The sequence below is a fragment of the Ambystoma mexicanum genome, chromosome 8 (genome assembly GCF_040938575.1).
Source record: "Ambystoma mexicanum isolate Mex_15411 chromosome 8, UKY_AmexF1_1, whole genome shotgun sequence".
NCBI classification, from domain to species: Eukaryota; Metazoa; Chordata; class Amphibia; order Caudata; family Ambystomatidae; genus Ambystoma; species Ambystoma mexicanum.
Window position 1 is genome coordinate 152454827 of NC_090929.1, and position 27351 is coordinate 152482177.

Genomic DNA, 27351 nt, shown 5'->3' on the forward strand with positions numbered 1-27351 from the left:
ATGATAATGAGCGTGAGAACTTCTGCAAGTGCCCCCTCTGCTGGTTGCTCGACCTCAGGTTGAGGAAGGCCCAAGTACTCTGCCAGCCCTGCCAGACGTTTGTGGAAAGCCCTGGCTGAAGATGACGTGTCAGGGTCCTCCTCCTCATCTGTGTCCACCTGCAGGTTCGGAGAGTCCGGCACTGGAGGGGGGGTGCTAAGAGCTGCGGCTGAGATGCAGGGAATGGAGCTGGAGGCTGCAGAACCGTCTGTGGTTGGGGGGCCGGGGGCAGGCTGCTGAGGCTGAACAGGGGCTGGGGGACCTGTACTGGAGCCTGCTGAGCCGGAGCCACTGGAGGGAGCATGTCCCTGATGGCATCCCCGAGGATCACCCCATCTGTGGAGACTTCATGAGCCTGAGGAATTTCTCGAAGAACCTGTCCTCGCAGGCTGGATTGGTGGTAGGGGGTACTGATGCGGAAGCAGCCGGCTGCTGGAGCTGTTGAGTGCCCTGCCCGTATGGACGGAGCGGGAACCTGCCTTGCGCAAAGGAAGGATAAGCTGTAGGCCACATCCCTGGTTGATGCCAGTCCCACCTTGACACACAGTCCTCCACCCGCCTTCCTTGGAGTGGCGTCGGCCGGATGTCTGGATTTTCTGGCATGGTGGCCATTTTGTCGTGCTGCCTTCCATGTGCCTGCCTCGTGTTGCTCACCACGCTGGGCCCCGCCTCATCCAGGACTCTTTGAGTGTGGATCATTGGGCCTACCCTGTTCCTCGGGCTGAGCCCCGGTAGGTGTTTTGCCCTTGGCAGATCTGCCGTAGAACTGCGTAAAGGTGCCCCCTCAGACATGCTGGCGGTACTAGGGCGTAGCCCCTCGGGTGAAGAGCTGGTAAAAGAACCTTCCATTCCCTCAGCACCGTCAGCGGGAGGATCTACAGATCCCTCGGCCGGTAGCCGATACAGCCTCAGTACTTTTTGTGCTTTTACCAGGACCTGGGCAGTCACTCCCGCAGGGGCGAGTTTTTGGGAAGGAGTCTCCCTTGCGGGGTGCACTGGAAAAGAGTGGCCCTACCTTGGGCTTGGATCAATGATAGACAAAGTCCTTTAGGTCCTCTGGAGGCGATCTCTGAAAGAGCTTCCTCCACCTCGCTTGTCTGTTCTTCAGGAGACCTTGAGGAAAGCGCATTGCACGTGGTACAAGCTTGCCAGCCGTGGTCGGGGCCAAGGCACTGTAGGCAGAGGGTATGGGGGGTCTTTAGTTGGGAAAAGCCTGTCGCAGGATGGACACCTGCTAAACCCTGTAGAAGTAGACATGCGCCGGGAGGAGCGTGACGCCCGAGGACCGAGTATCTGAATGATAAAAAGACAAAAAAGACAAAAGAGAAGAAGTATACGCACATGGAATTACATGGCCGAAGCCAAACTCGGGAGCGGTGGTGAATTTGGGCCATTCCCGTCGACACGGAAAAAGGGAATGAGGTGTGGCGCCAGGGGCCAGAGTCAGGACAGTGCATGTTACCAGGGCCGCACCCCGCGTGCCTCTAAATTTAAAGGGGAAGAAGGTTTTTTTCTGGTGAAAAAGGTTCCGCCTCCGGTCCCTTGGAAGGGACGCCCCATGCAGTATGGGGGAAAGGGGACGGGACGTAAGAGTAAAAGGAGAGTGTTACTTGGGTGTCTTATGTGACAGACTCCCTGGAAAACTTGAGTGGCTGGGTTGAATGTTACAAGATAACCACCATTGAGGGCATGGTCCATTTGGTCATGCTTGAACACATTTTTGCTTCATGCTCCCCTGAGCGTAAGCAGCATTTGGCAAATTCTAAGGCGTTAGATCCAAAGAAACTGGCAGTTGCAGCTGACTTGTGGGTGTCCCATAAGGACAAACCTGCTTCTGTTAAGCAGGAGGAGGACAAGAAGCAGAAGGAGAAAGAGTGCCGTGTATCTGTTACGCTCACCTGATATCCCCGGGGGCGTCTGGAAGGCTCTGAGATCTGGAACCCTGGATGCGTAGTTGCCCAGTGCTGAATAATGAATCTGCAATTACAGAAGGGAGGATTTATGATAACTGTCTCTAATGGGTGAATCTCCCACCTCCCTCTGACCAATTCCCTTCCCACTGGGTTCTTTTCTCACCTTAGTTATTTGTAGGGTGAGCTATCCGTCCTGCGTTTCTTGTACAGGGGCGCTTGACGTTTGTTGGCGAGCTGCCCAAGTTGCTTCACTGGTGCAGTACGCCTTCCTTGGGCTCAGGCCTGCTGTGACCCCGAATCTGCTGGTAGGCAGGTAGGTTTGTTAATTGTAAGTCTTTGTTCGGTTTATGGTGGGAATTTGTTAATGTCTTTATCTCCTCCTTTTCCGGTGCGAAGGTCTTGATGCTGGCGTGCCGGATGGAGAGGCACGTTTCTAGGTAAGAGAAAGCGCGAACCGCAGCGGCTTTATTGTCTTTTAAAGCTAACCTGTGCTTGCTTTCTTCTTCTCCTCAGAGGCCGCTGTGGTGCTGTGAGTGGATGAGAGCGCGATGAAAAACAGGCCCCCGGAATCCGTTAAGGTAAGTACAGCGCTGCGCGGTTATTTAATATGGAAAGCGAACCTGAATAGGTCTCTTTTCCTTTGCAGATGTTGCTGTGGTGCTCCGGATGGACGCGTGGCGTAGCGCGATGGAATTCAGGTAAGACTGATGGAATTCGATGTTTTGGAAGCACACGTTCTAATATTGTTTTTCCCTTTCTCGTTATTTCAGGTCGCAATGTTCGAATGGCAGCTGTGGTAGCGGTTCGCCGCAAGTCCTTAATCTAGTACTCACAGGTGAGTGATGTTTCTTCTTCTCTCGGTTTCCACAGATTGCAGCCCAGTTTGAAAGGGGCCCCTAGGGGTCCCTTACGTCTATGGAAACAAGGCGAGTCACCACACACGATAGATACGCCAGACACGAGGTTGTATTCCCCAAGCTAGGGTTTATTGCAAAGCAAAAGTCTCAGTTGGCCAACTCGGTCTCACGCCCCGCGACGTGTATCTCTAGACCTCGAGGGACGCAAGAGAGTGAATTACGTACATCAGTTACATATATACAAAATGCATATCAAACAATCAGCTATGACATGTTTAACACCCCCCTTTATTGGGTTTCTTTGAACTTGGTGTGATGATGGACACTTTCGACAGCTATGACACCTTCAAATATCTATTCTAGTAATAATTTGCAATTTGTGAGTGCGAAGGCATCTTTCAGTTGTTGAACAGAACACAGCGCTTCTGTTCTTGGAAGCGAGCAACATACGTGGGTAGAGTTGCATTCCAGACCTTGCTATCTATGAGGTGCTATTCGTGTCCCGGGAGCCGACACGCTCCAACGGGGCTCAGCAAAGGGGGGCCGTAAGAAGAGCATAATTCAAGCCTTTAGCTGCTTTATTCTAACATATTCTACCATATAACGAGACTGGCTGGCAGCTGCGGAATGATTAAATTCCCTGCAGCTTTGCTTCAAGGCTACATTCGGGAGGGAGCTGGGCATTCTTCCTGGCGCTGCCTACGTTGTGTTTCAACGAACTCTTGTTATCCTCGCGGCCCTGCGGCCTTGTCCTTTCACGTGCAGACAACAATGTTTTACAATTGAGCAGTGTAAGAAGAAAATGTACTGCGAAGCAATAAGAACAGAAAGCAATGAGCAATGGTTAGAAAACAGAAATGGGGATTCTTGTTACATCAAAATGGCCGTTCATGGGCAAACTCAGAAGCCTATATTCTGTCCTATCGTGCATGAGACGGTTGGCCCACGGCCATCAGAATACGTTTGCGGTCACATATGAGAGGTATCCATTTTTCTAGACTGACAAGTTGAGATGCTGAGTGCTGGATGGTGTTTTCTCAGGTAAAACAGAATACTCTTGTTCTTGTAGGATTACTGGAAGATGCTGAAGACCAGGAGCTGGACACGGTGAGCGTCACGCTACTGGTTGCAGAATAACACAAAGCGTGATCTGCAGCCGGGGTGTGGTTTATATAGGCCAAGTAAATTAGTACCAGGGACAGTAGCACCAGGCCTGCCACACCCAAAACACTAGACCGCATGGCTTGGTTCTTAGAACTAGACTGTGTGGGTGCTTCCATGTTGGATTTAAAGGCCCATGTACATAAATGGGACCTAGTTTGAACAGCCCTTCCTTCCTACATATGAGCCAGGACTGTCTCCAGGAGCCCTTTTGCAGTGGTTTTAAGGCCCTGAGGGTTCTGGTGGGAGCCTGCTTGTGGCACAACTTGTGCCCCCTCAAAGTGGTCATGACAGCACTCCCCCCTCCCAAGGCCCCTCTCATGGTATCCTTCCTGTCCAGTCTGGGTTTGGTGGGGTTATCCAGGTGAAACCTCTTACTCAGACCTGGTGCGTGAATGTGTTCACTTGGTTCCCAAGTTCTGTCTTGAGGCCCATACCCTTTCCAGTACACTAAATAGTATAGCTTAGATCTGGTACGTTTCGAATCCAATATGTTTTTAACTTCAAATTCAGGCTCTCCATCAACAAGCACAGGTTTTGATGGTGTTAAGACTTGGGTTCCTGGTTGTACAGGTTTAACAAGTGACACATGGAACACTGGATGAATTTGCATGCTTGGTGGTAAGGCTAACTTGACGGCCACCGGATTTATCACTGATTCGATGGTATAGGGTCCTAGATATCTTGGACGAAAGGTCTGGGTACCTTTTATGGGCATTTGTTTTGATGTCAACCAGACTTTGTCTCCAACTTGGTAATCGGGAGCTTTCTTTCGATGCCGGGCCGAGAATTTTTTTTTTGTCGGTCTTTGGCTTGCAGTAAATGTTCATTTGCCCTTTTGAAGGCTTGGGTTATGCTTGTGTGTAGTGTCTCTACCGCTGGCATTTCCAAGGTTGTGGGGGGGTCTAGTTCAGAGGTACGTGGAAGTCTTCCGTATATTGTGTTGAACGGGCTTTGTCCCGTGCTGGTGTGTATGGAGTTATTGTATGCGTATTCCGCTATCCATAACAAGTCTTCCCAATTCTCTTCCACTTGATGCAGCATGCATCGTAGATACTGTTCTAATGTCTGGTTTGTTCTTTCTGTTTGTCCATCCATTTTGGGGTGATGGCTTGTGTATAATCGAACATCGATTTGTGCCATGCTACAATATTTCCTCCAGAAGTTGGATACAAATTGGCTTCCACGATCTGAGATTAGAACTGAGGGGAAACCATGCAGTTTTATAATCTGTTCAAGAAATGCTTTTGCCAGACCGGTAGCGTTAGGAAGTCCTTTGAATGGAATGAAATGTGCCATTTTAGAGAACAGGTCTACAACCACCAGAATGGTATTAAAACCTTGACATGGAGGTAAATCCGTAATAAAATCAGGAGAAAGACTATGCCAGGGAGCCGGTGGAATATCCAGTGGTTGTAGGAGGCCCGCTGGTTTCTATTTTTGTGATTTATTCTGTGCACATATCCCACAGGATAGAACGAATCGAGCAATGTCCTTACGCCAGGTTGGCCACCAATAAATCTGTTTAACCTTGGCTAGAGTCTTAGCAATTCCGGGATGGCCTTCGATCAGGGAATCGTGATAACCAGACATGACCAATTCTTGCAGATCTTTACTTGGTAGATATAATCGTTCCCTGAAGTAGGGTAATCTATCCAGAACCGTGTGATGTTCATTTTGGGAATTCCATTTCTGCAAGATCTTGGGGTTCATTAAGGTTCGAATCTTATCTTGAAGTTCACTTATCGTCAATGTGGTGGTGAGTCCTGTCAGGTTTTAATTCATGTTTTAATCACTGCCAGCCTATCACATTCACTGCCAGTCTACACTTATTTGAGTTCCCTTTAATTTGTAATTTGCTTTTAATGTTATTGCCTATTTTTCCCCTCATATTCCTTAACTACCTTTTTATCAGAGGGAGAGTGTCCCAATCCAGCATGGTGGGAAGGAAGGAGGGAATCAATCAGGGATCTGATTGGTAGTCAAGATGATACATTATGATTGGAAGCTATGGAGACTGGGAAGTAGTTTTAAGGTTCTAAACTGCCTTTCATTGTTCAACCTTTATCAGGAAGGTCCTGTATAATTCAGTTCTGAGTTTTGGCCTTGATATTTTACTTTTATTGAATCAGAAGCAGAGTATGAAGCAGGTTTGGTGAAGAATCTTCGTAGGAAAAGAGATGCAGAGACTTGGTGGGAGCGCAGCGCTCAAGTTAATCTTTAAAGCCAGACAACTAGTTATTTGAAATAAATTCAATTCAAGTCAAGTTAAGAAGTCATCAACTAAAGCTCTTTTTAGTCATTTCAACTTTTAGGTATTTGATAAGGTATTTAGGTCTTTGTAAATGACATTGCATTCAAGCATCTTTTCAATTTAAAGTATTCTTATTACCTTGTTTCTTGTGGAAGACTGGAATTCAAAGTAACCATGAAAGTAATCTGCTACCTATTTTGGCTACAGTTAATTTCCTCAAGAATAGTGCTTAAAGTAAAATTTGATGTGATTTGCACTGCGACGAAAAGTAACGTTCCTTGGTTTAAAACTCTACTCTCTCGCGCATGCTCTGAGAGAAGGAGCGTAATCTGATTATGCGTGAGGAGGTAGTTGGCATGCTCGCTTTCTTGAACATATTGTTAATTCTTTGAAAGTTAAATTTTCTTAACAAAACGTGCGCAGACTGAGTTCATTGAGGTTCCGTTACTACTCTCGCGCGCATGCCCTCTGAGGGAGATTATCTGGGCATGTTCGGCGAGGTAGTGAGGAAGACAATTTGATACTGCGCAACAACAAGGAACTAGTGTTAATGGCGGCGAGTTTTTATTTCCAATCGCCGTTCGTTTTGATTCGAGGAAGTGTTTATTCAAGCATGCGCAGATGGAGTGAAATAACACGAACTGAGAGACTTTCAGAACGCATGCGTTGAAGAGTCAATGCATTATGTTTCTACACGCATGCGCAGACTCAGCAATTATAAATGAACTGTAACTTCCATAATGCAGGCAAAGAAGTTTTAATTTGCATTGTTTCAAATCGCATGAACAAGTTCAATTTACATTAAGGAACAGAGACTCTGTATCAGTAGCAAAGAAGCATGTTACAGAATTTCTAAAAGAAGATGTCTTCTTTTTAAAGCATCTTAATAACAGTAATTTCATATTCTTTCTGGTTAAAGAAGTTAACACTTATGGAGACATTAAATGTGAAATGCTTGGTTTAAAAGAGACTTGCAGTTAAATATTCAGTTCAATTAAATCTCATGAACTTTATGCTAAGAGTCATGGAAAACAAATCCACATAAAATAGAAATCCAGAAGTCTTCATCAGTTTTCATCAATTCATTTTGAAGTTACTAATAAGAAAGCGTTTCACATCTTCAGCAAGGTAATACATGTATTTTAGGTTCTTTAAGGGGTAATGTGGGAGAAAAGTAATCAGAAAGAAAGATAATAACAATTTGTTTTTATCCACTGCAGGTTTTCGACGACAAGAAGAGATACCTGTGTCTTTTGTTATTTTCTCCACTTCCCCCTTTCCCTTGGGGTTGTGGAGATTTCTGCTGTTTCAATTCCAGTAGTTGGAACTCCTCTGAGGGAGTTGTGCCTGGATCGGGTAGCATCTCTATGTTCAGTAGTGGTCAGACCCAGTGGAGAGAAGGTGAAGTGACTTGTAATTGGTCACTCCATTGTCCCCCACAGGAAGGTGGTCTGAGAAGTCGACTTTTTAGAACCCTCACAGAGATCTGAATGCCACAGAGATTCCCACGAGTAGTGTGAAGGATGTTGTCCCTAGGGATACAATTGGAGCCCTGCACTTGATTATAAAAAGGGGGGCAGAGAAATCGGTCTCTCCCTGTCCTGTATCAGAACAGTAATTCTCATGGTTCCATTGAGAGTGGCCTAGTGTCCTCTCAACTGACCCCGCAACAGCAGGGTGAGGTGAGAACTTTGATGAGGCCATTCTCCCCCTTTTCCATAATTCCAGGCTCAACAGCTTTATGTGAGCAAGACTATGGGGCCTCTTCACGAGTTGGGCGGAATTCTGGCACAATTTCCACAGAGTGGAATAAGTGTTACTGCCGGGACGAGCAGCGCCGTTAGTGCCGAATCACTACCGGGCGTGAACACGCACCCCACTCGGCCGGTAACGCTAATACCACCTGGCAGGAAATTCGCCAAAACAAGGCACTATGCCGAAATATCGGCGCTAGTAGCGCTACTTCTGCGTCCACCGGCACAAAATAGTGGCATCCCGGAACGCAGCTGAGTCGCTTGTGGTTCCGCTAGCATAGTCGGGAGGACTTTCCTGATGGAGTCCTTGAGGATGACTTCTATACGAGGTGACTTCATGAGGCAGAGGAACCTCTCTAAAAACCCCTCTTCACTGGCCGTAGAGGTGGCAGGGGTACTGACGGGGTAGACAGGAGCTGCTGGAGCCGCTGCATGCCCTGCCCATATGGACGGAGTGGTAAGCTGCCCTGCGCATAAGAAGGATAGGCTGTTGGCCACGTACCTGATTCAGGCCAGTCCCACCTTGACACTCGTTCTTCGCTGAATTCCTGGAATGGCGTCGGACGGGTTCCCCCGTCTGGCGAGATGGCCATCTTGTCGAGCTGCCTGCCACGTGTTTGCGACGTGTTGCTTGGCTTGCTGGGCCCAACCTCCTCCAAGACTCTTGCGTGTGGATCACGCGGCCTACCCTGCCACTCGGGCTTAGGCCCGGTAGGTGTGACACACTCGACCCCCCGGTGGTCGGTAGAGCTGCGTTTAGGCACCCCCTCGGACGTATTGCCGGTACTAGGGCGTACCTCTTCGGACATAATGCTGGTACAAGGGCGGAGACCCTCGGATGAAGATCTGGTACAAGAACCTTCCAGTCCCTCAGCCTCGTCACTGGGAGGATCCAAGAAACCCTTGGCCTGTAGGCTGGTAGCTGCAGCAGCCTCTGTGCCCGTGCTGGTCTGAGGAGCTGACCGGTCCCTCCCGTGTGGTAGAGTCCTTGGGAAGGAGTCTCCCTTGAGGGGTGCGATGGAGACTAACGGCCCTACCTTGGGCTTGGCTCGATGTTTAATGAAGTTCTTCAGGTCCTCTGGGGGCGACTTCTGGAAGAGCTCCCTCCACCTGTCTAGTCTGTTCTTCAGCGCTTTCGAGGACAGCAAGCCACACGCTATACAAGTTTGCCAACCGTGGTCTGGGCCACAGCAACGTAGACAGAGGGTGTGGGGGTCTGAAGTTGGTAAGAGCCCGTTGCAGGATGGACACCTGCTGAACCCTGTGGAAGTCGACATGTGCCGGGGAGAAGCGTGACGACTGAGGACCGAGTACCTGAATGATAAAAAAGACAAAAAAGAGAAGAAGTATCCGCATGTGGAATTACATGGCCGAAGCCAAACCCAGGAGCGCTGGTGAATTCATATCAATATCCAAGCAGATACGTATCAGACAAGCTCATAAGCATCCATGCGCCTTCCTAAGGGTGGGTCGCATGTGAATCTAAGCAGATACAAGCATCAGAAATACGATTACAGTGAGTAATGTATCCCTTCTGAGGCTTGTGGAACCTGCTTAGATCACATGCTGTGCATAAATTAGCGAGCAGTGGAAGAAGGAGGTGGGATGTGAGAAGGTTCATGAGCAAATGTCTTAGAACCGCTTGTCCCACTTGTGTATCTGTCTTGGAATGAGTGTCAATGCAGTAGTGGTGAGTGTATAGAGCTCCATGTAGCTGCTTTGCAAATACTGTCTAAGGGGACATTTGCAATGAAAGCCAGAGTGCCTCCAGTATCTCTTGTGGAGTGGGCCCTTGACGTAAAAGGCAGTGTCTTATTTGATAGGGAATAGCAGTTGGATACATCGGACTATCCACCTACAGATGGCATTCTTAGCGATACGATCTCCTTCTCTGCCTGGCGCTATGGAGACAAACAGTTGATCTGTCTTTCTTAGCGGTCTGGTCTTGTCTACGTAGTAGAGGACCTCCCTCCTCACATCTAGTGTGTGGAGTTTTACCTCAGCAGAGCTTTTGGGTTCCTGGAAGAAAGCCGGTAGCTCAATAGACTGGTTTACGTGGAATTTGGAGATGAATTTAGGTGAGAACCTAGGGTGAGTGCGTAAAACCAGTTTGTCCTTATGTATAGTAAAGAAAGGATCCTGCACTGACAGAGTTTGGATTTCACTGACCCTTCTTATGGAAGTGATGGCTACTAATAAGGCAGTCTTATAAATCAGGTGTTTGAGACTAGACTTGTGCATAGGCTCAAACGGGGGTCCCATGAGCTTAGTGAGTAACACATTAATGTCCCAACCTGGCGGTGGGTTAGAAATTGGAGGGTGGAGTCTCTTCACCCCTTCCATAAATGCTTTGATGACTGGTACCTTCCACCATGAAACCTTGTTATGGGAAGTGGTGTAGGCTGACAAAGCCACCAGGTGTACTTTTAGGGAGTTAAACACTAACCCTGCATCTAGTAAGTGGAGCAAATAGGTTAGAATGTTTGAAGGAGTACAATCAATTGGGTTGATTTGCTTATTCTGGCACCAAATTATGAATCGTTTCCATTTATCATAGTAACACTGCCTAGTGTTCGGTTTTCTTGATTCCTTCAAGATATCCATACATCTCTGAGGTAGATTGAAATGTCTGCACTCTATGACATCAGGAGCCATGCTGCCAAGTTCATAGAGTGTGGTTGTGGGTGCACTGTTAGTCCTCCGTGCTGGGTCAGTAGGTTGTACTGGCCCAGGAGTTTGATGGGATCTCACATCGCCAGTCTGCGCAGATGTGGATACCATGGTTTTCTTGCCCACATAGGAGCAACAAGGATCAGCGTCATCGGTTCCTTGTGTAACTTGTTCACCACCTTCCTCATGAGGAGTCGGGGGGAAAAGCATAAGCAAACTTCCCTAACCAGTTCATCCATAGGGCGTTCCCCTTGGAGCCTGGCTGGAGAACCTGGATGCGAAGTCTGGGCATTGACAATTTTCGCTTGTGGCGAATAAGTCTATAGTTGGGAAACAACATTGAGAGAAGAGGTGTTCCAAGACTTCTTCGTGTAGACACCACTCGTGCTCCTCTGCTAGGGGATCTCTGCTCAATGAGTCTGCTAGAGCGTTGAGTTCCCCTGGAACATGTTGTGATGACAGGAACATTTTCCGTCTGAGTGCCCATTTCCAGATTTTCTGTGCAAGTCTGGATAGATTTGAAGAGTGTGTACCCCCCTGTTTGTTGATATAAAACATCGCTGTAGTGCTGTCCATCAGGATCTGCACCGACAGGTTTGTTAAATGGGGTTCAAACGCCTGAAGGGCTTTCAATACTGCCAGGAGTTCCAGCACATTGATGTGGTTCTGAGCTGCAGTCTGAGACCACAGACCCTGGGCTGTGTGGTGAAGGTAGTGAGCCCCCCCCACCCTGCCAGTGAGGCGTCCGTTGTGACCACTGCTTGTATCTGTGGGTCATAGAAGGGTTTCCCCTTCGTCAGGTTTTCTCTCGTCCACCAGCGAAGATTTTGTACCAGTGTTGGCGAAACGACCACTAGATCATCCCATTGACTGCTTGCCTGAGACCATTGTTTCGCCAACCACTAGTGTATGGGACGCATGTGCAGGCATGCGTGAGGAAGCAGGTATATGCACGATGCTATCATGCCTATAAAATGCATCGCTTTGCACACCCTTATTTGGCGGCCAGCCTGATAATGTGGAATTTGCAGTAACACATTTCTTATTCTCTCCTCTGAGGGAAAGACCAATTCTTCCTCTGTGTTTAGGATAGCTCTTAGAAACTGTTTGGAGGTGCTTGGCACCAAGCTCGATTTTTTCTCGTTGATTGAGAAGCCCAATTGAAAGAGGAGGTTGATAGTTGTTTTGATGTTTTGTCTGCAAATCAGAGGTGATTCCCCTGTTATGAGCCAGTCGTCCAAGTAAGGGTACACTGGGTTTGCCTCCCTGCGCAGGTGCGCTGCCACCACCGCCAGTACCTTGATGAATACCCTTGGAGCCGAGGCTATTCCGAAGGGCAGCACCTTGAATTGGTAGTGCTGGTTCGCTATCTTGAAACGCAAGAATCTTCTGTGCGCTGGGAACACTGAAATATGAAAATGGGCATCTTTCATATCCAGTGTTGCCATGTAATCCCCAATTTTTAGAAGCGGGATTACCTCTTGTAGCGTCATGCAGAACTTTTGTGGCTTGACATACTTGTTCGCAGGTCGCAAATCTAATACTGGCCGCATAGTTCTTTTTTTTTTGGCACAAGGAAGTAAATTGAATAAATACCCTTCTTTACCTGATTGGCTGGGACCACTTCTATGGTGTCCTTTAATAGAAGCGCCGTTATTTCTTCTAGAAGGATCCGCTGATGTTCCTCTGAGTGGACCTTTTGTCTCGGGGGTGGTCGCAAGGACGTTGAAGAAGTTCTATGCAGTAGCCCGCTGCTACCGTGGACAGCACCGATCTGTCCGAGGTGATAACCTCCCATGCGTGGGTGAAGTTGGAAATGCATCCTCCTACTGGAGATGCATGGGAGGGTACCTGGAGCGGAATGTCACTTGCTCTGAGGTGAGGTGCCACCTCGAGCTGGGCCCCTGCCCAGATTACCACAACCTCTATGTTGTCCTCGTGGATAGCCTTGAAAGGCTTGTCCTTGGTGGTTGCCATAGGAACCTTGGCCCTGGTTGTATCCTGATCCCCTTTGAGAATTCTGGTCCAGAAAGCACCGAAAATTGCTGTTACCTAATTGCCCTGTGGGCTTGTTCGTGAGCTGACCTAAGGATTTTAGAGTGACATACTCATCCTTTGCTGTCTTAAGTGAGTCTTCTACAGCTTTGCCGAAGAGCACATCAGGTTCCACTGGCATATTTATTAGGATGACCTGTGTTCCTGGCCTGAAGCCTGACTGGCAAAGCCATGCGTGCCTCTTTATAATAGTGCCCTCTGCGATGACTCTTCCTGCATTGTCAGCCGCATCAAAATTTGACTTGAGGAGACAAGTAGATACAGCTCTTCTGTCTGCTGCCACCTGAGCGAGTTGGGATTTAAGTGGCTCAGCTGTGGATGAGACTAAAGCAGAAACCTCCTCCCACTTATGGCAGTTGTAACTTGCCAAAAGTGCAGCATTGTTAGCAATTCTTGTTTGGTAGGCTGCAGAAGAGGCAACCTTTCTGCTCATTGCATACATCTTCTTGCTCTCGGAGGAAGCAAGGGGTGTGCCTGCTCTTTCTTGTGGTGGTCACAACCAAAGAGTCTGGTTTTAACTGGTCTCTTATGTATAAGGGGTCTGAAGGTGCAGGCCTGAACAGTTTTTCCACACACGGGTTAACAGCCCGTGTGAGATTAGGTGCCTCCAAAGAAGGTTGAATTCTACATTGCACAGATTTTAGCAGTGGGCTAAAATGCCCTACTGTCTTTTTGTCTCCCAATAATTGTTCAGCAAAGACACTGTCTTCCTGTACCTCCTGTGTGTCAATACGTAAGTGTTCCGCCGCTTTGGCTAAGACTTCGTTCAGGAGGGGTTGTCTACTGGGGAATCTACCACTGGAGGGCCCCGATTAATAGGAGAATCTATGGAATACATGTTCGCCTCCTGGTCTGCTTCTGGGTCCTCATTGTCCCCATAATTAAGTTAGTCTGTGTCCTCTTCAATAAGTTGAGGGTCAGATGTTTCCACAAATGAAAGATCGTCCTGGTCTTCTGGATCTATTTCAGGGTCATATAGATCTATAATTCTGCGCTGTGCGGGGACATCAGAGCGAGCCCTCTTAGCAGGGGGTTGAGAGGCAGAGGGTTGAGAGCCAGAAGGGGCTGAGGTGGGAGGTGTGGATTGAAAACTTTGAAGGTAATCTGGATTTTTCTCAAAGAAATTCGACATAAAGGTAATTCTTCGCATAACTATCGATATCCTGCGAAGACCATTCTTTTGAATTTGGGATTACAATTTTGGGAATGCCCATATCTTCATTAGTAGGAGGTATAAGCTTTGGCCTAGAGTCCTTACGTTTCTCTATGGGCTTGGACAAAATTCCATTTTGTGAAGACCTGTCCCTAGCAGGACTCTTGTCCCTATGAGGGGTCTTAGAGGATTTTCTATGGTGTTTTTCCCCACCCTCTGTCCCAGAGGAGTGCGTAACAGACTTTTTGGGGCCTGACGTCTTACCAGACGTCGAACTTAGAGTGTGGGGGCTGAGGCTTTGTCTGCGGACGAGGGACCTTTGGAAGGTATTTTTCGTGCGTCACCCTTGCCGTCTTTCGACGTCTTAGCCCTGTTGTGTGACGATCTTGAACGAGATTGCCCCGAGGACCAGGACTCAGTGGACTGTTCACGGGGTGTCTAACGTTGTCGACTGGGGCTTGTGTTTTGTGGTGTGTATTTTTGTAGCACTGCCGTTGCCGAGTATAGTCCCCACAACATGGCCGCCGGCATGTCCTACGGGATCAGGGGCTTGCGCTTGAGTAACTGAAGTTACTCTGGTGCCCTCGCCGTCCGAAGGTACGGCGTCGCTGCCATCGTTGAAGGCTCCTTCTACCTCCATGGCCTCAAGTTGCCTGGCGTAGTGGGCCCAGCGCTTAGTGGAACGGTCCTTCAACGTCTTAGGCTTGAAGAGCCTGCACGCTCGAAAAAGACGTTTCGACGTGGTCTCTTGGGAGACACAAGTTGCAAACTAAATGTTTGTCCACCCAGGGGAATTTACGGTTACACTTGGGGCAAAACTTAAACTGTGTTTTCCATAATTATGGGTTAAGGAGATGGCAGCCAGGCGAACAAAGTGTAGGAAGCAGAGAATATGCATTCTAAAATGGCCTCCTAACAATGGCCTCCCCCATTTATTTATTTATTAATTTTATTTTGCATTTTTAAAGCGCTCACACAGCCCGCGGGCATCGAGGCGCTGTTACAGGAATTGTTTGTTTTTCAGTTGCGTAATTGTTTTTTGTTGTCTTAGTTGCGTATTTATAACGCGCTTAAACACCCAGAGGTTTCTAAGTGCGGACCCGGGGATCGAACTTGTGTTGCTTCGTGTCGTCTTGCTTCCAAGGCGCGCACGTTGCCGTTAAGCTATCCTCCCGGGACTGGGCTATCTCTCCCTACTGTCTGGGCCGAGGCCCGGTGCAGCCTTTCAAGGCCGTACGGTCTGTCGCGATGGTGTCCAAGGGCAGTATTCTTTCTCTTTCCTTGGCTTGGTGTTACGGCAGTCGATGAAAGGATAGAAAGAAAAACTATCGTAATTATACAAATTCAATGGCGTATCGCCGAAAGGAACTCCGCTATACGCATTCGTCTAGCATGGCGGGAAAAATAAATCTGAGGGACCTTGACGCGTGAGGGATGATGGGTACAGAGGACGTCACATTAGGGATAGTATTACTGGCACGCCCTGTCGACGTCCCTTTTCGAGTTTCGAAAACAACAACTGTAGTACTCTGCAGCTTCCACTAGATGTCGGCCTATGCACAACATGTGATCTACGCAGATTCCACAAGCCTCAGAAATACAATTACTGTTGCTTTTCAGCTCAGTGGAACAAAGTCCAAGATAAGCAAGAACTCTTTACACTAATTTAGGATGCACCGGGCAGACCAAAGTCAGCTAAACCTACAGAACACTTTACAAAAATGGCACACAGCTATTCTAGGCAGGTAAAACCTAATGTTGTAATATACTATTATAGTTGCTTTCAGATCAGTAGCAAAGAGAATGAGGTGAGCACTAACTCCAACTTATTTTAGGATGGCACACAGCTAACTCAAGGCAAGTAAAACCTATATACGTTTTAAAGGAGCCATCAGTAAACTAAAGGTTTATATAGACCCAACACTATTTTAGCATCTGCATAAAACAGACCAGTTGAAGCAAAAAAGATCAGAGAGAGAAAGAGAGAAAGAGAGAGAAAGAGAGAAAGAGAGAAAAAGAGAGAAAAAGAGAGAAAAAGAGAGAAAAAGAGAGAGAAAGAGAGAGAAAGAGAGAGAGAAAGAGAGAGAAAGAGAGAGAGAAAGAGACAGAGAGAGAGAGAGGGGGGGGGGAGAGAGACTCTCTCACTCCCAGGAAGGGTATGGGATTGGCTAGTCCCACTCCACATCTAGGTGTTGGGCAAATGTGAAACCAGTAGTTTTCCCGGCTTGGACAACTACTGGCTGTTTGATTGGTGCACATCCTTAACAATGATTCCAGCTCAGATTTTGTGTAAGAGCACCTCTGCAGCCATTTATATAGATTGTCATTGGAGCAAAGAATCCCTTGAAGAAGCACAGCCTGCTAAAGATCTGAAGACGACTCCTGGAGTGGTTCAGCATCACTTCCTGTATCCGGCCGAGTGAAGCCCTTTATGACTACCTGATCTCCGAATACACCGTTGTCGCCTCTGTACAAAGACTGTTGCTGGAACTCTCCTTTCTCCAACCCGAGAAGTGGCCTGAGGATGTCTGCATCGATAACATTGGGAACAAATCCCTGTGTCTCCTGCATTCCATTCTACTCAACTTTTGGACGTCGAACATGAAATCTAAGAAAACATTTACGTACCGATAGTAAAATTGTTGAAGAACTTTTTGAAGTAATACCAACACAAGTGAACTGTAACTTACCTGCACAGACTCCCTTTAGGTGAGAAACACTGGGCTCCTGTGACATCTAGGCACAAGGCCCCATTCCTCTTAGAGTTTGGACTGCTTAAGTTGTGCATTTAATATGTGACCTGGTTCCATCATTTATTGCATTTGATCTAATTATCTGCTTGCTGAATAAGTGACTTTAAATGCATTTACGAACCTCCGGTGAAAGTATATATTTATATCAGAGTATTGTGCAATAATACTACCTGTTAGATCCATTTTTCAGTGTGTCCGGAAGGCCTACAATAATTAACTACGTTTTACTGACTAAATTGAATTGTGTGCCATACTGTGTGCACTTATTTGGGGCCCCGGACCCCACTGTCACTCTCCTGAGAATAAGCCTTGACTGGTCATCCACGTGCCTTGATTGGGTTTTGGCTAACCTCTCGGAGCTCCCTGTTCATCATAACTAGGGTGGTCTCCTAAAGTCTGTCCACCTGGCCAGATTCTAGAATTCCATCTTAACACCCAGCACTATTAGCATTTTTTTCATTGACTTTAAAGGTGAGGGAGACTTTTTTTTATCTCAGTCACCTCCTGCATTCACTTTCGATTTTGAGACCTCTTTTTAAGGTTCCAGTGTGGGGAGACCTTTCCCCTTGGTCTTGCTGCCTATGCTTTTCCTATCGTAGCACCCTCGACTTTGTGTGTGCCAGGGACCCCTAGGGTCCCTTTTACAATGTCATTTTTGTTTCACTGGTTAGCCCGTAGGTCTAGTAGTATAGGGGTAGTATTGGGAATAAATGTACCTCCTTTCTAGCCTTTATCCCGAAGCTATGCCCGACTTCTATGCTACATCTACTATTGGAGAGTTGCTCTTTCCTTTTCCTTCCCTAGCACTTACCTCATAAATCCAACCAACTGTTTAAACTACACTTTTCTGTCCCCTAGGACGCCTTTCTAGGGTGTAACTATATTAATCAGTGTTATCTATGCCACATTACAAAGGAACCATGTACATGTGCAGACATGAGACGCAGGATCTAGTCATCCAGCTGCCCACACACAATTCAGCATCACTAACATTTGTCTGCGCCTTCAGATATGAACAAAGCAGGGTCTCCATCTACCCTGTGCCTGGCAACCCTATACATTTTTATAACTACACATATAGCTGCTGCACATCAATTTACAAAGAAATAGTAACATTTGACATGAATTCAAGACTGTATGAATGAAGGGAGTGAAAAAGAGAAACAAACAACTGGAGTATCACTGCATAAGATCAAATAAAGACTTTTCAGTGTAACTTTTTGCCATGTAGCATCATTCCGTGAGGTAAGTTTATTCATCGACATGCCATATCTGAATTCCTGTATACATTTCATAATGGTGATAAAGCCTGCAAGGAGAATTGTATCATGAACACCTACCTGTTTTGTGCTTGGTGATTTGGCCTGCTATCACCTGTACATTTTCCTCTTCTTGCACAACTTCCTGCTTTAAGAGGGCAAGCTGAGCTCTCTTTTCATTTAACTGGGCATTCATTTCCCCCTTCTGAACACTCAGCTCTTCCAGGAGAGATTTAACTTCCTGCATGAATAATCATTAACACAAGTTTCAGAATGACATTTTAGCCAAGAGAACCAATTAATACAATCTACAAAAACAGGTGATCTTACCTCAAGTGCAAGGAGGCAAAAGGAGTCAGAACTCAAAACCAAGAATTGTTGCTACAGAACCTAATGTCTTAAGTAGCATACTAGACCTCCTCTCTAAATGAGCAATTCTGAGCCACAGGCAGTGTGTGAAACATATTCCACAGCTAACAAATGGGTTCCAATCACTCAAGTGATGCGATTTATGCCTGCAACAGAATGCAAGTGGTAAAGATGCCGATATAGAGGAGGTCCCAAGCACGACCAGCACGCCAGCCGTCCATTTTGAAGTACCAGGAACATTCACGCCAAAATATGTGACGTATGATGAGCAAATAAACCAGCAGAGAGCCGCAGTTAGGCTCTGTCCAGTACCTATCAGAAGAACAGCACCTGTTGAAGTACCGACACCTAAGAAAACCTTGACAGTAAGGTACCCATTGAGAAAACCATATCGACAAAATGAAACAGAATGAAGATTGTCAGAATACAATCCCTGAAGAAGCTAAAAAGATACTAAAGGAAGACGAATGGTGACGTCACAAGAACCTGGACTGACTTACATATAGAAGATATAACGACCTGCGAATGATGAAAAGAGACTAAACACCATGGACAAATGACACCCTGAGTCTAAAGTGAAATAATGATGTAAATGTAAAAATCTTATACCAGGAGCACGATGAAGATATTCAGTTAGTTTAAACGTGTAGATAAGCAAGGAACAGCAAGAAACAAAGAATCGCGAGGCTTGCTTATGCTTAGTAGTAGAATAGATTGCGGCAAGTGACATCTATACCTATCTACCGCAAAAGGAGCACTTTATATAAGTATACTTCCACTATGCACAAGAGCAGAATCAACCAAAGGTTACTAAAGGTCTCAAGAGGAGAGCTCAGCAGCGAACAAATCGAGAATTAAAGACAGAAAGAAACTCAGACGAGGGCAAAGCATGCCAAGAAGCCAAGGTCGTATCGGCTGAAATAGACCAACAGTGGATACAATTTATGAAAGGAAGAACAGAGTATGCTGTTCAGAAAGGTCAAGATAAGCCACAGACGGCAGACGACTGGCAGAATTAAATCAAATACTCAAATTGCATGAAGAATAAGATGATTTCAGAGTGTCGGAATCACGTGACCAGCCAAGCGAGAAGGGATGAAACTTTCACACCTATGCATGGACTTGTGCCATGCACAGATGTCTTTACTTTTCCAGACCAAGAAGCAGTCTCGAGGCCAACCACAAAGAATAACCGACACACAGCCACTGAGGTGATGATTGATTGTAGCAATAATTGGAGGGAAGCTGGGGGTGCAGACAAACTCCCTGGACCTGGCCGGCTATTCTGCACGCTGCTAGGGAAGTGGAAAAGTACGAGTGGGGTTGTTGCCAACCCAATCATAGTGGACCAAGTAATCAAGGGTCCTATATTTAGTAGAACCAATGGGACGTCATACTTTTAGTGACGTTTACAGTAGCCATTTTGAAGGAAGGGCTTAGATGCCCCACCTGACAGTGTTTATCCAATCCCCTCACTTTGTTACCATATACAGATATAGCACCTATAGCACCTATATTAAAGTTACCTTCCTAGAACCAATAGAATTGCATGCCAGATTTTAAGCGTTACACGTCAGTGATGACAAGTTTTTAGTATAAATGATGTGTTTTTTATTAAATTAATTGGAGTTGAAGCGAGAAGGAAGATCGAGCGATTGCTGATATTCATGAACTCCCCGTTTTTTTGTCATTAAACGGACTCCCTTTGCCAAACCATTGAGTTGTCATTATTGATTTGATGCAAGAGTATTAATCTGCATCCCCATCCATCTCACGGGTGCTGCTGCCTCATCTTAAAGTGCTATTTGGAGACTACCAGCTCTATGGGCCGGCTGTGGTTCTAGTGCACACCGGTGTTCCAATTTACCAGTCCCATAAAAGGAAGTAACTGGAAGGGTTCTAGATAGTAAGAAAAGGATGAGTAAGGGGAGTACAGGAGTGTGTATATAAAAAGCAAGTGTGCATATAAAACAAAAAAGGGAACATGAATGCTGCTGCTGGAGTAAATACTGGAGACATATGAACCAGACATTTCACAGAGATTGTTTTTGTCTTCTTAAAATCATATTTTTGTGTGCCATTTAGGGATCAGAAATGTGTTGGTATGCTCAAGATATATAATTGAAAATAACGTTAAGACTGATCTACTTTCACAGGTATTTTTACACACTTGGAGCAGTGTCGTAATGTTCTGCTCCTCTTAACACTAGAGAGCTGTAGTTTTAGGGGAAATCCCATTCAAGCAGAGAAGTAGGTTAATGCTGCCACACTGCAAAAAGTCCTAGGCCCTCCAACATTAAATGTGGGCAAACTCTCAATTCATCACACATCGGTGCAACATGGATACAAAATGGACAGGGGATGGAGTAGGGTTCAGTCACACTGAGCAATTTCGATGACTGGTGTAGTCCATGTTCCCGTTGTCGGCTATTTGCAGTACAAGCCAGACTAAGTCTTTATATATTTCTGCAACAAGTCAATGCACATTTGTCGTTTGGGCTATTAGGTGTCGGTCTAGCAACATCTATAAGCCGAAACTATTGCATTAGAGTACAGATGGGGAGAAATGGCATATGAGGAGGGACACAAAGCTTGTAGTTATTTGTTCACCTACTGATAACCCATTGCCATGCTAATCCCTATGGCCATTCCCAACCAGTTCCTGCCCCTCCCTGCCAAAAACACCTTGTGGGAACTCTTTATGCTCGCTTTAATCAAGACTTACCATCAGACTTTGCACTCAAAGTGCCTGCCTCTGTTCTTTCAAAGCAGTCTTCTGAAAGTTAATGGCTTAATTGGACCTGAAAACGCACTGATGTATTAAAAATGCCTCAACCAGGTCTGACTTCAGCCACTATTTAGAAGTTATTAGTTAAGATTTCTCTTTAGGCAATTTGCCCTCTATATTCTCTGGAGCACCAAACCTTTTGCTTTTGAACTTGTCCTGATTTTTTAGAGGGAAGTGAAGCCTTCAGTTTCCTCCCCCTGGCCTTTTTGCTCACTTGTCTTGGGGAAACAGAACAATCCTTCATACTATAAGTACTGGGAAATAATGTTTCCCTTTTGTCTTTTTACCTTCTACCCTTTTTGGTAACTTTTTAACAGCGCACTCAGCATCTTACAATGCAGTGCAGTGGGGATACATTTGTATCACCTTAGTCTTTTATACTGGGGATTTGTGGTTACTTTGATGAATCACAGGATTCAGTCACTTGTTCCCAGTGGGGAGTCTTTCCCTGTGAGGCTAGGGAGGTGAGCCTGCTACGCAATATGCTCCCCTAGGGGTTGAGGCAAGCGGGACCGACCGGAGAGACCCTCCCCCTCGTAGGGACAAGGACTCTCGTTCCGATACGGATCTCCCGAACCAACCCACTTATAACCTGGCACTACCAACATCTACCAAAAGAAAACATGAATATGCTGAGATTTGTTATTGTCATGTAGAACTCTGGAATAAATCTGAAAAGGGATGCCCATTGGTTATATGTGATATTTCTGAAGTAAAATTTAGAGTGATAAGTTTTACAGAGGTAACAAACACCGAAAAAATACTGAAATGTTCTTTTTTTTTTATTTGGGGGGTCACCCCCTGACCCCTTAATTTTTCTACCCTTTTGACCACATCCCTACCCATTTTAACCCCCTACCCCACTAATATATATAACATTTTCTGTATTTTTCACTTCGGTAAACTTACCACTCTGAATATTCTTCTTGGAGAATACAACCAGGTTAGATATACTTTAGAATACCAACAGTAATTCACGGGTAATAGGCCCTGTTAGTTATGCAGCGACACTCGGTTAAAGAAATCACTTAATAAACCAACCCTGTTACAAGTATACACCTTGTGCCAGTTATTACTTTGTAGAACACAGTTCAGAGCTAGTAATGTAACTCATATCTGCAGGATGGGCCTTAAACTACTCAATAAGCATGAACACCTACTAACTATTTTAGAATGCACTAAGCAATTCAGGGAAAGCAAAACCCAATAACACTTTAAGACACAATGTATTTCGAGGTAAGTAACTGACCCATCAGTACATAACTATCCGCTACCTAATAGCTAGCTATAGCCAGTATACTTTTAAGATGTGTACAATACAATTTCTAAGGTAAGTAAGAAATGTATGAAACTATTTTGGAAGGGCACTAGATCAATTCAGGGAAAGCACATCCCAGGGTTACAAGTTTAAAAGAGCAGCAGCTATTAAAGGTGAGTAAGACCTATATACTTTGAAGATGGGCTACAAGCAACTCAAAGACAAGTATTAACTCTAAGGCTACCTTAGAGACCCCCCAGCACCGTTGCTGGATTTGATTACTTAATTTTTAACCTGGAGAGAATGAGACCCTTTTTCCCACTCTCTCATGTATCTTTCTGTGATTTGGACTCTTCTTTTGGTTGTGGAGTCTGACAAACTCCATAGGCATTATCTGTTTACATTGTGGCACACAGCACCTTCGGTGCAGTGGCACAGAGAAGTCATTTAGATTTCCAAAAAGTTTAACTACCTTCTCTTGTATAAACTACTGTTTCCACAAGCAGTAAAGTGAAATTGACTTTACTTACATTTGTAACTTTCTAAACCCAGCAGACACTATCTTACAATAGGGTATTAGAGGGGTGGGTTACTTAGTATCCCCTTTGTCTAGTTTCTCATGTACCAATTTGATGTTACACTTTCTACAATTAATGGCTGGTGGCAGTGGTTTACTTTTAACTACCGTGGTGTGTTTTTACCGTGGCCTGCGTTCACAGCTGCAGTAAAGCATCCTTGGGTGCCATTTTTGTCAAAATGGTGCTGGTCTTCCTTTTTCTAGGTTTGGTCCTTTTGTTCGCTTTGTCTTTGGTGGGATTCACGAGTGAAGCCCGCCTCTGGCTCCATGGTGTCTGGCAGGGGCAGGAAGTGAGGGAGGTGCCCGGAACCCCCTGTGCTTAACCCCCTTGGTTACAGGAATGCACCGAAAGGTGATTCGCCTGCTGGCTGTCCGGCAAGGACAGCCACCCTACTGTGTGATTGACAGCTAGGCTGGAATGAATGGGAGAAACCGGCATAAAAGGCAAGGCTTTTTGCCTTGGAAGGCAGAGTCGACCACTGGACAAAGGAATCCAAAGAAAAACTTGAAGAGACGCCTGCTGCAACTCCTGGACTGTTGGTTTGCCCTGTGAAGCCCTGTGTTACCATTAAATTGCCCCTTCTGAAGACGCCTTTCCTTGGTCTTCTTAAAACTTAAGGGACCAGCTAAAGGAATTTCATGGGCTAACTGTAGAAACTGAGGTCTCACCTCCTGAGGCACTAAATGTCTTCTGTAGTCCCCTGGGGTAGACTCAATAGGCTCACTATAAAGGAGGCCATCCTCCCAGTACAGCCTGTGCTTGCCTGGCGCTTGCCCTTCCAGCTTTCTGGGAAGCTGCCTGTTAGCAGCGTCCTTCAAGAGTAGAACACTCTCTTTGACCTCTGCTGAAGTCTGCCCTACAGGGGCCACTTTCTGCAAGCAAAGTCTGCAGTTCAGCATGGTCTTTAGGATCCAGATCTCCATCAGAGGGCAGGGCTTCTTCCAGCTCTGTTTCACCAGTATCCGGTTCACCATCCTCTGGTTGGTCCTCCCACTCAGCCTCAGATGGTGGAGGGGTCACAGGTGTGACCTTGGACTGTCCTCTCGGGGATGTCCTTGTTTTATGTACAGGTGTGAGACCTTTCTTCCTTCCTGAGACCTTGGGTTTCCCCTTTGTCTCTATCTTTGTCCTGGAATCAGAAGGTTGTTCTTCCTGTGGACTGGGAGTTATAGGTACTTGTAAGGGAGAATTCTGAGAAATGTTCTAATTCCACTCTACTTTAGAGACCCCCACACCTTTGCTGGATTTGAGGACTTAATTTGTAACCTGAAGAGAGTGAGACCCTTTTAGCCACTCTCTCATGTATTTTTCTGCACCCAAAGGTGATTGGCCAGCTGGCTGTCAGGCAAGGACAGCTACCCTGCTGTGTGATTGACAGCTAGGCTGGAGTGAATGGGAGAAACCTGCACAAAAGGCAAGGATTTTTGGCTAGGAAGGCAGAGTAGACCACTGGACGAAGGAATCTGAAGAAGAACTTGGAAGAGACGCCTGCTGCACCTCCTGGACCGTTGGTTTGCCCGGTGAAGCCCTGCCGCTGTGCTGAAGCTCTGAATTCGCCTCAACTCGAGAAGCCCTACAAGGACGACTTCTCCCCTTGAGTTGGTGGGATCAATCAACTCCAAAGTGAACTCATCTGGACATCCTCTCGGAGCTGGCTGTACTTCCACTGCGGCTGCTATTGGAACCTAAGTGCCAGGGAGAGGAACACCATATTGGAGTGCATCACTTTAAGTCTGACCCGAGCTGCTGGAAGATCCTCCGGACTCCCAGGAAGGACTGACCAAGCCTGAGCCACCTCAACAGAGTGTTGGAGCCCAGATGTGAGGAAAGTCCAGAGTGGTAGCCGAGAACGCAGTGGTGCTATTTGCTGAGACGCGAGGAGCTGAAACCGCAAAGTACAGATAAATTGAAGTTTGCCCTTTGCTGTTGCTGACCGTCCCATTGCAGTGCAGGAGTCCCCAGAAGTCCTCGCTATTGTCCCCACGACTGAGGCCCAGGAAAAACCGGATCTGCAAAGCTGCACAGGAACAGAAGCCAGCTGGAACCATTTTTTCTAACCAAAGGTACTGTACAGTCTAAGAGAACCTACCTCTTGTTGTGTAGCCTTACTTGTTCTCAGTTGAGACTTGTCTTGGTTGCTTCTGTAGAGTTGCTTGCATCTTCTACCCCTCACAAGCCCAACAGCTTGTGGCCCTACATTGATTCTACTTTTTCTACAAAGACTTCTAAAACATTGTGCAACACTTATACTTACCTGCATGAAGTGCTTCAGCTCACCTAGACTTTTGCCCAATTGACATTGGTCTGGCCTGGCTCCCTGAATGACTTTTCTTCCCTCTCATTGTGTGTTTTACCTTGCTTCCAGGAAAGGGTTAACTTACTTTGCATTGGGGGGTTCAAAAGTACTTACCTACTTCAGAATATTTGTGCGATCTCTTGTTTTATTCTAATATCCCTTTTCTTTGACACTCATCTCAGTATTGCTCTAAATGTACCAGTGATATATTAAATATCCACAGTGTCCCAGCTATTTAAGTCACCTGAGGGTGTAGAAGTGTGTGCACCATCCCAAATGGGTACTTGCAGATTTAGAGAAACTAAGAGTATATTTTGGAGTGTATTTGTGTGTTACTGTTAAATTGCCCCTTCTGAAGAAGGCTTATTCAAACTGACTGTTAAATAAATTAAAAATTGTTTAATCAAGAAACCTTGAGTGCAAGTGTTTAATTGAATACTCATCACTGTGAATCTCTGTTTAAATCACCCTACTGCTCACATTTACCCCTCTTGAGATAAGCCTGGTTACTCAGCCACACTACCAACCTGTGTAGTACAGACTTATACCAAAGGTTGAGTTCCTATTGCCAGGAGGTCAAGGTTGTTGTAGTGCACCCAAAGGGTACTGCACCAAATCTTGCCTAACAGCCAATTTAGATGTGTATAAAGCAGATAAGGGAAAGCAAAACCCAATGGTACACATTAAGAAAGACAGTTTATTTCAAGGTAGGTAAAACCCTATTGGTAAGCATTTACCCTCATTCCGTTCAGAATAAAACAGTACCAATACGTATTACTTTTCAGAAGACCATTCAAACTTGTACACTTTTACATGTGACTGTTTAAATAGTAGTGGCTCGCGCCCACAATTGTTACAGTTACACTAACTCATTTAAGTATGAACTTCAACCCTTGTTATAATTTCCAGACAGAATCCTCATCATCAAAGTCCTTCTCTAAAGGGAGACGAGGGAACCTGGTGTTCTAGGAGCCAGCTGTAGGCAGGTCAGGATAGGTTTCAGTTGCAGGGAAGTCAAGGTTCCAGAGGATATCTTCAAGTAAGTATTAGCTTCAGAGTTAGTTCAAGTGTTCATGGATTTCACAGAAGACTCCCTATATGCGTTCCAATATTAGGCTTGGGCAAGTGGTATGGGCAAACTCCCAACCACACAAATCACCTACTCAGCCTCAGAGGATGCACACCAGACTTTAGGTAAGCATTATCCAAGCCAACACAGTATCATACGAGAAAAGAAGAGTTTCAGAGTGGATGACTTCAGGATGCAGCAGCACAGGACACAGTCCCTGGATTCTTGGTCTGGTGATTAAAGAACTTGCAGCAGCAGTCATCAGAGGAGGCTTCCAGCAAACGTCTTTTCACAGATTCTTACGGCTCTGTAGATTTGGTGCCTTTTTACAGGAGCCGGATGAACGAATATCGCCAGCCGGATTCTCTTCACTCTCTCGGTCCTGCACTCTGGTGAGGGGACCCCAGGGATTCAAATCGTGTCTCTGGAGATCCGGTAGGAGTACACAAAGGTTTCAGAGGGTTTCGGACTTTGGAAGACCATGCACCGCATACTGGCTCAAGGTCCCAGGTTATTGGCAGTTTGAAGCCCAGCAAGGTCGCAGCGCATCGTGGAATGGCTCAAAAGGCAGGTCTTCCTTAGAATAGTGGATCTCACCAGCCCGTTTTCCAGACCCGAAGATGAATTGTAATGAAGGGTAACATCAGGCTACGGTTACACAGCAGTCTATCAAGTCGCTGCAAATCACTACAGACGTCTTTTCATCATCTTCCTCTTCAGATTCAGCTCCAGTGGTCGACTTGTGAGCAGATTCCACGTGAGTATTTATCAGGAACTACTACAGCACAATGTCTGCAAACACTCCCTGCAGTTTACATAAAGGGGCAGTCTGGTTGTCCAATCAGGACAGCAAGCCTCCTTTTGAGAACTGGTTCCTTTCAGGCAAGGTGAAAGACAAAGGACTGCAGAGGCTTGGACTCCTCCCTCGCTTCCTGCCTTCTGTTAGGACTGATTTTCTATACTCTGGCCGGGTGGACAGATGTAAAGAAGCCAAACCTAGTATTGTGACCGGGACAACTCTGGGAGCTGTAGCCAAATCAGTTCAAAGTAGCAAGGCAAGTGGACTAGGCTATGTCTCAAGAGGTGGTGAGCTTGTAAGGGGTTCACAAAGCGCTCAAACAGTGA

The 27351-nt window shown here is 46.1% G+C and overlaps 1 protein-coding gene across 4 annotated transcripts in view; it reads right to left on the reverse strand.

The window, feature by feature from the left end:
• CNTRL (centriolin) overlaps window positions 1-27351 on the reverse strand; it is a 1220196-nt gene that overhangs the window by 339464 nt on the left and 853381 nt on the right. For all 4 annotated transcript variants that reach the window (XM_069609523.1, XM_069609522.1, XM_069609524.1 and 1 more), the window contains one exon: window positions 17950-18109. In XM_069609523.1, coding sequence (XP_069465624.1) covers window positions 17950-18109 — 160 coding nt within the window. The remainder of the gene's footprint in view (window positions 1-17949; window positions 18110-27351) is intronic.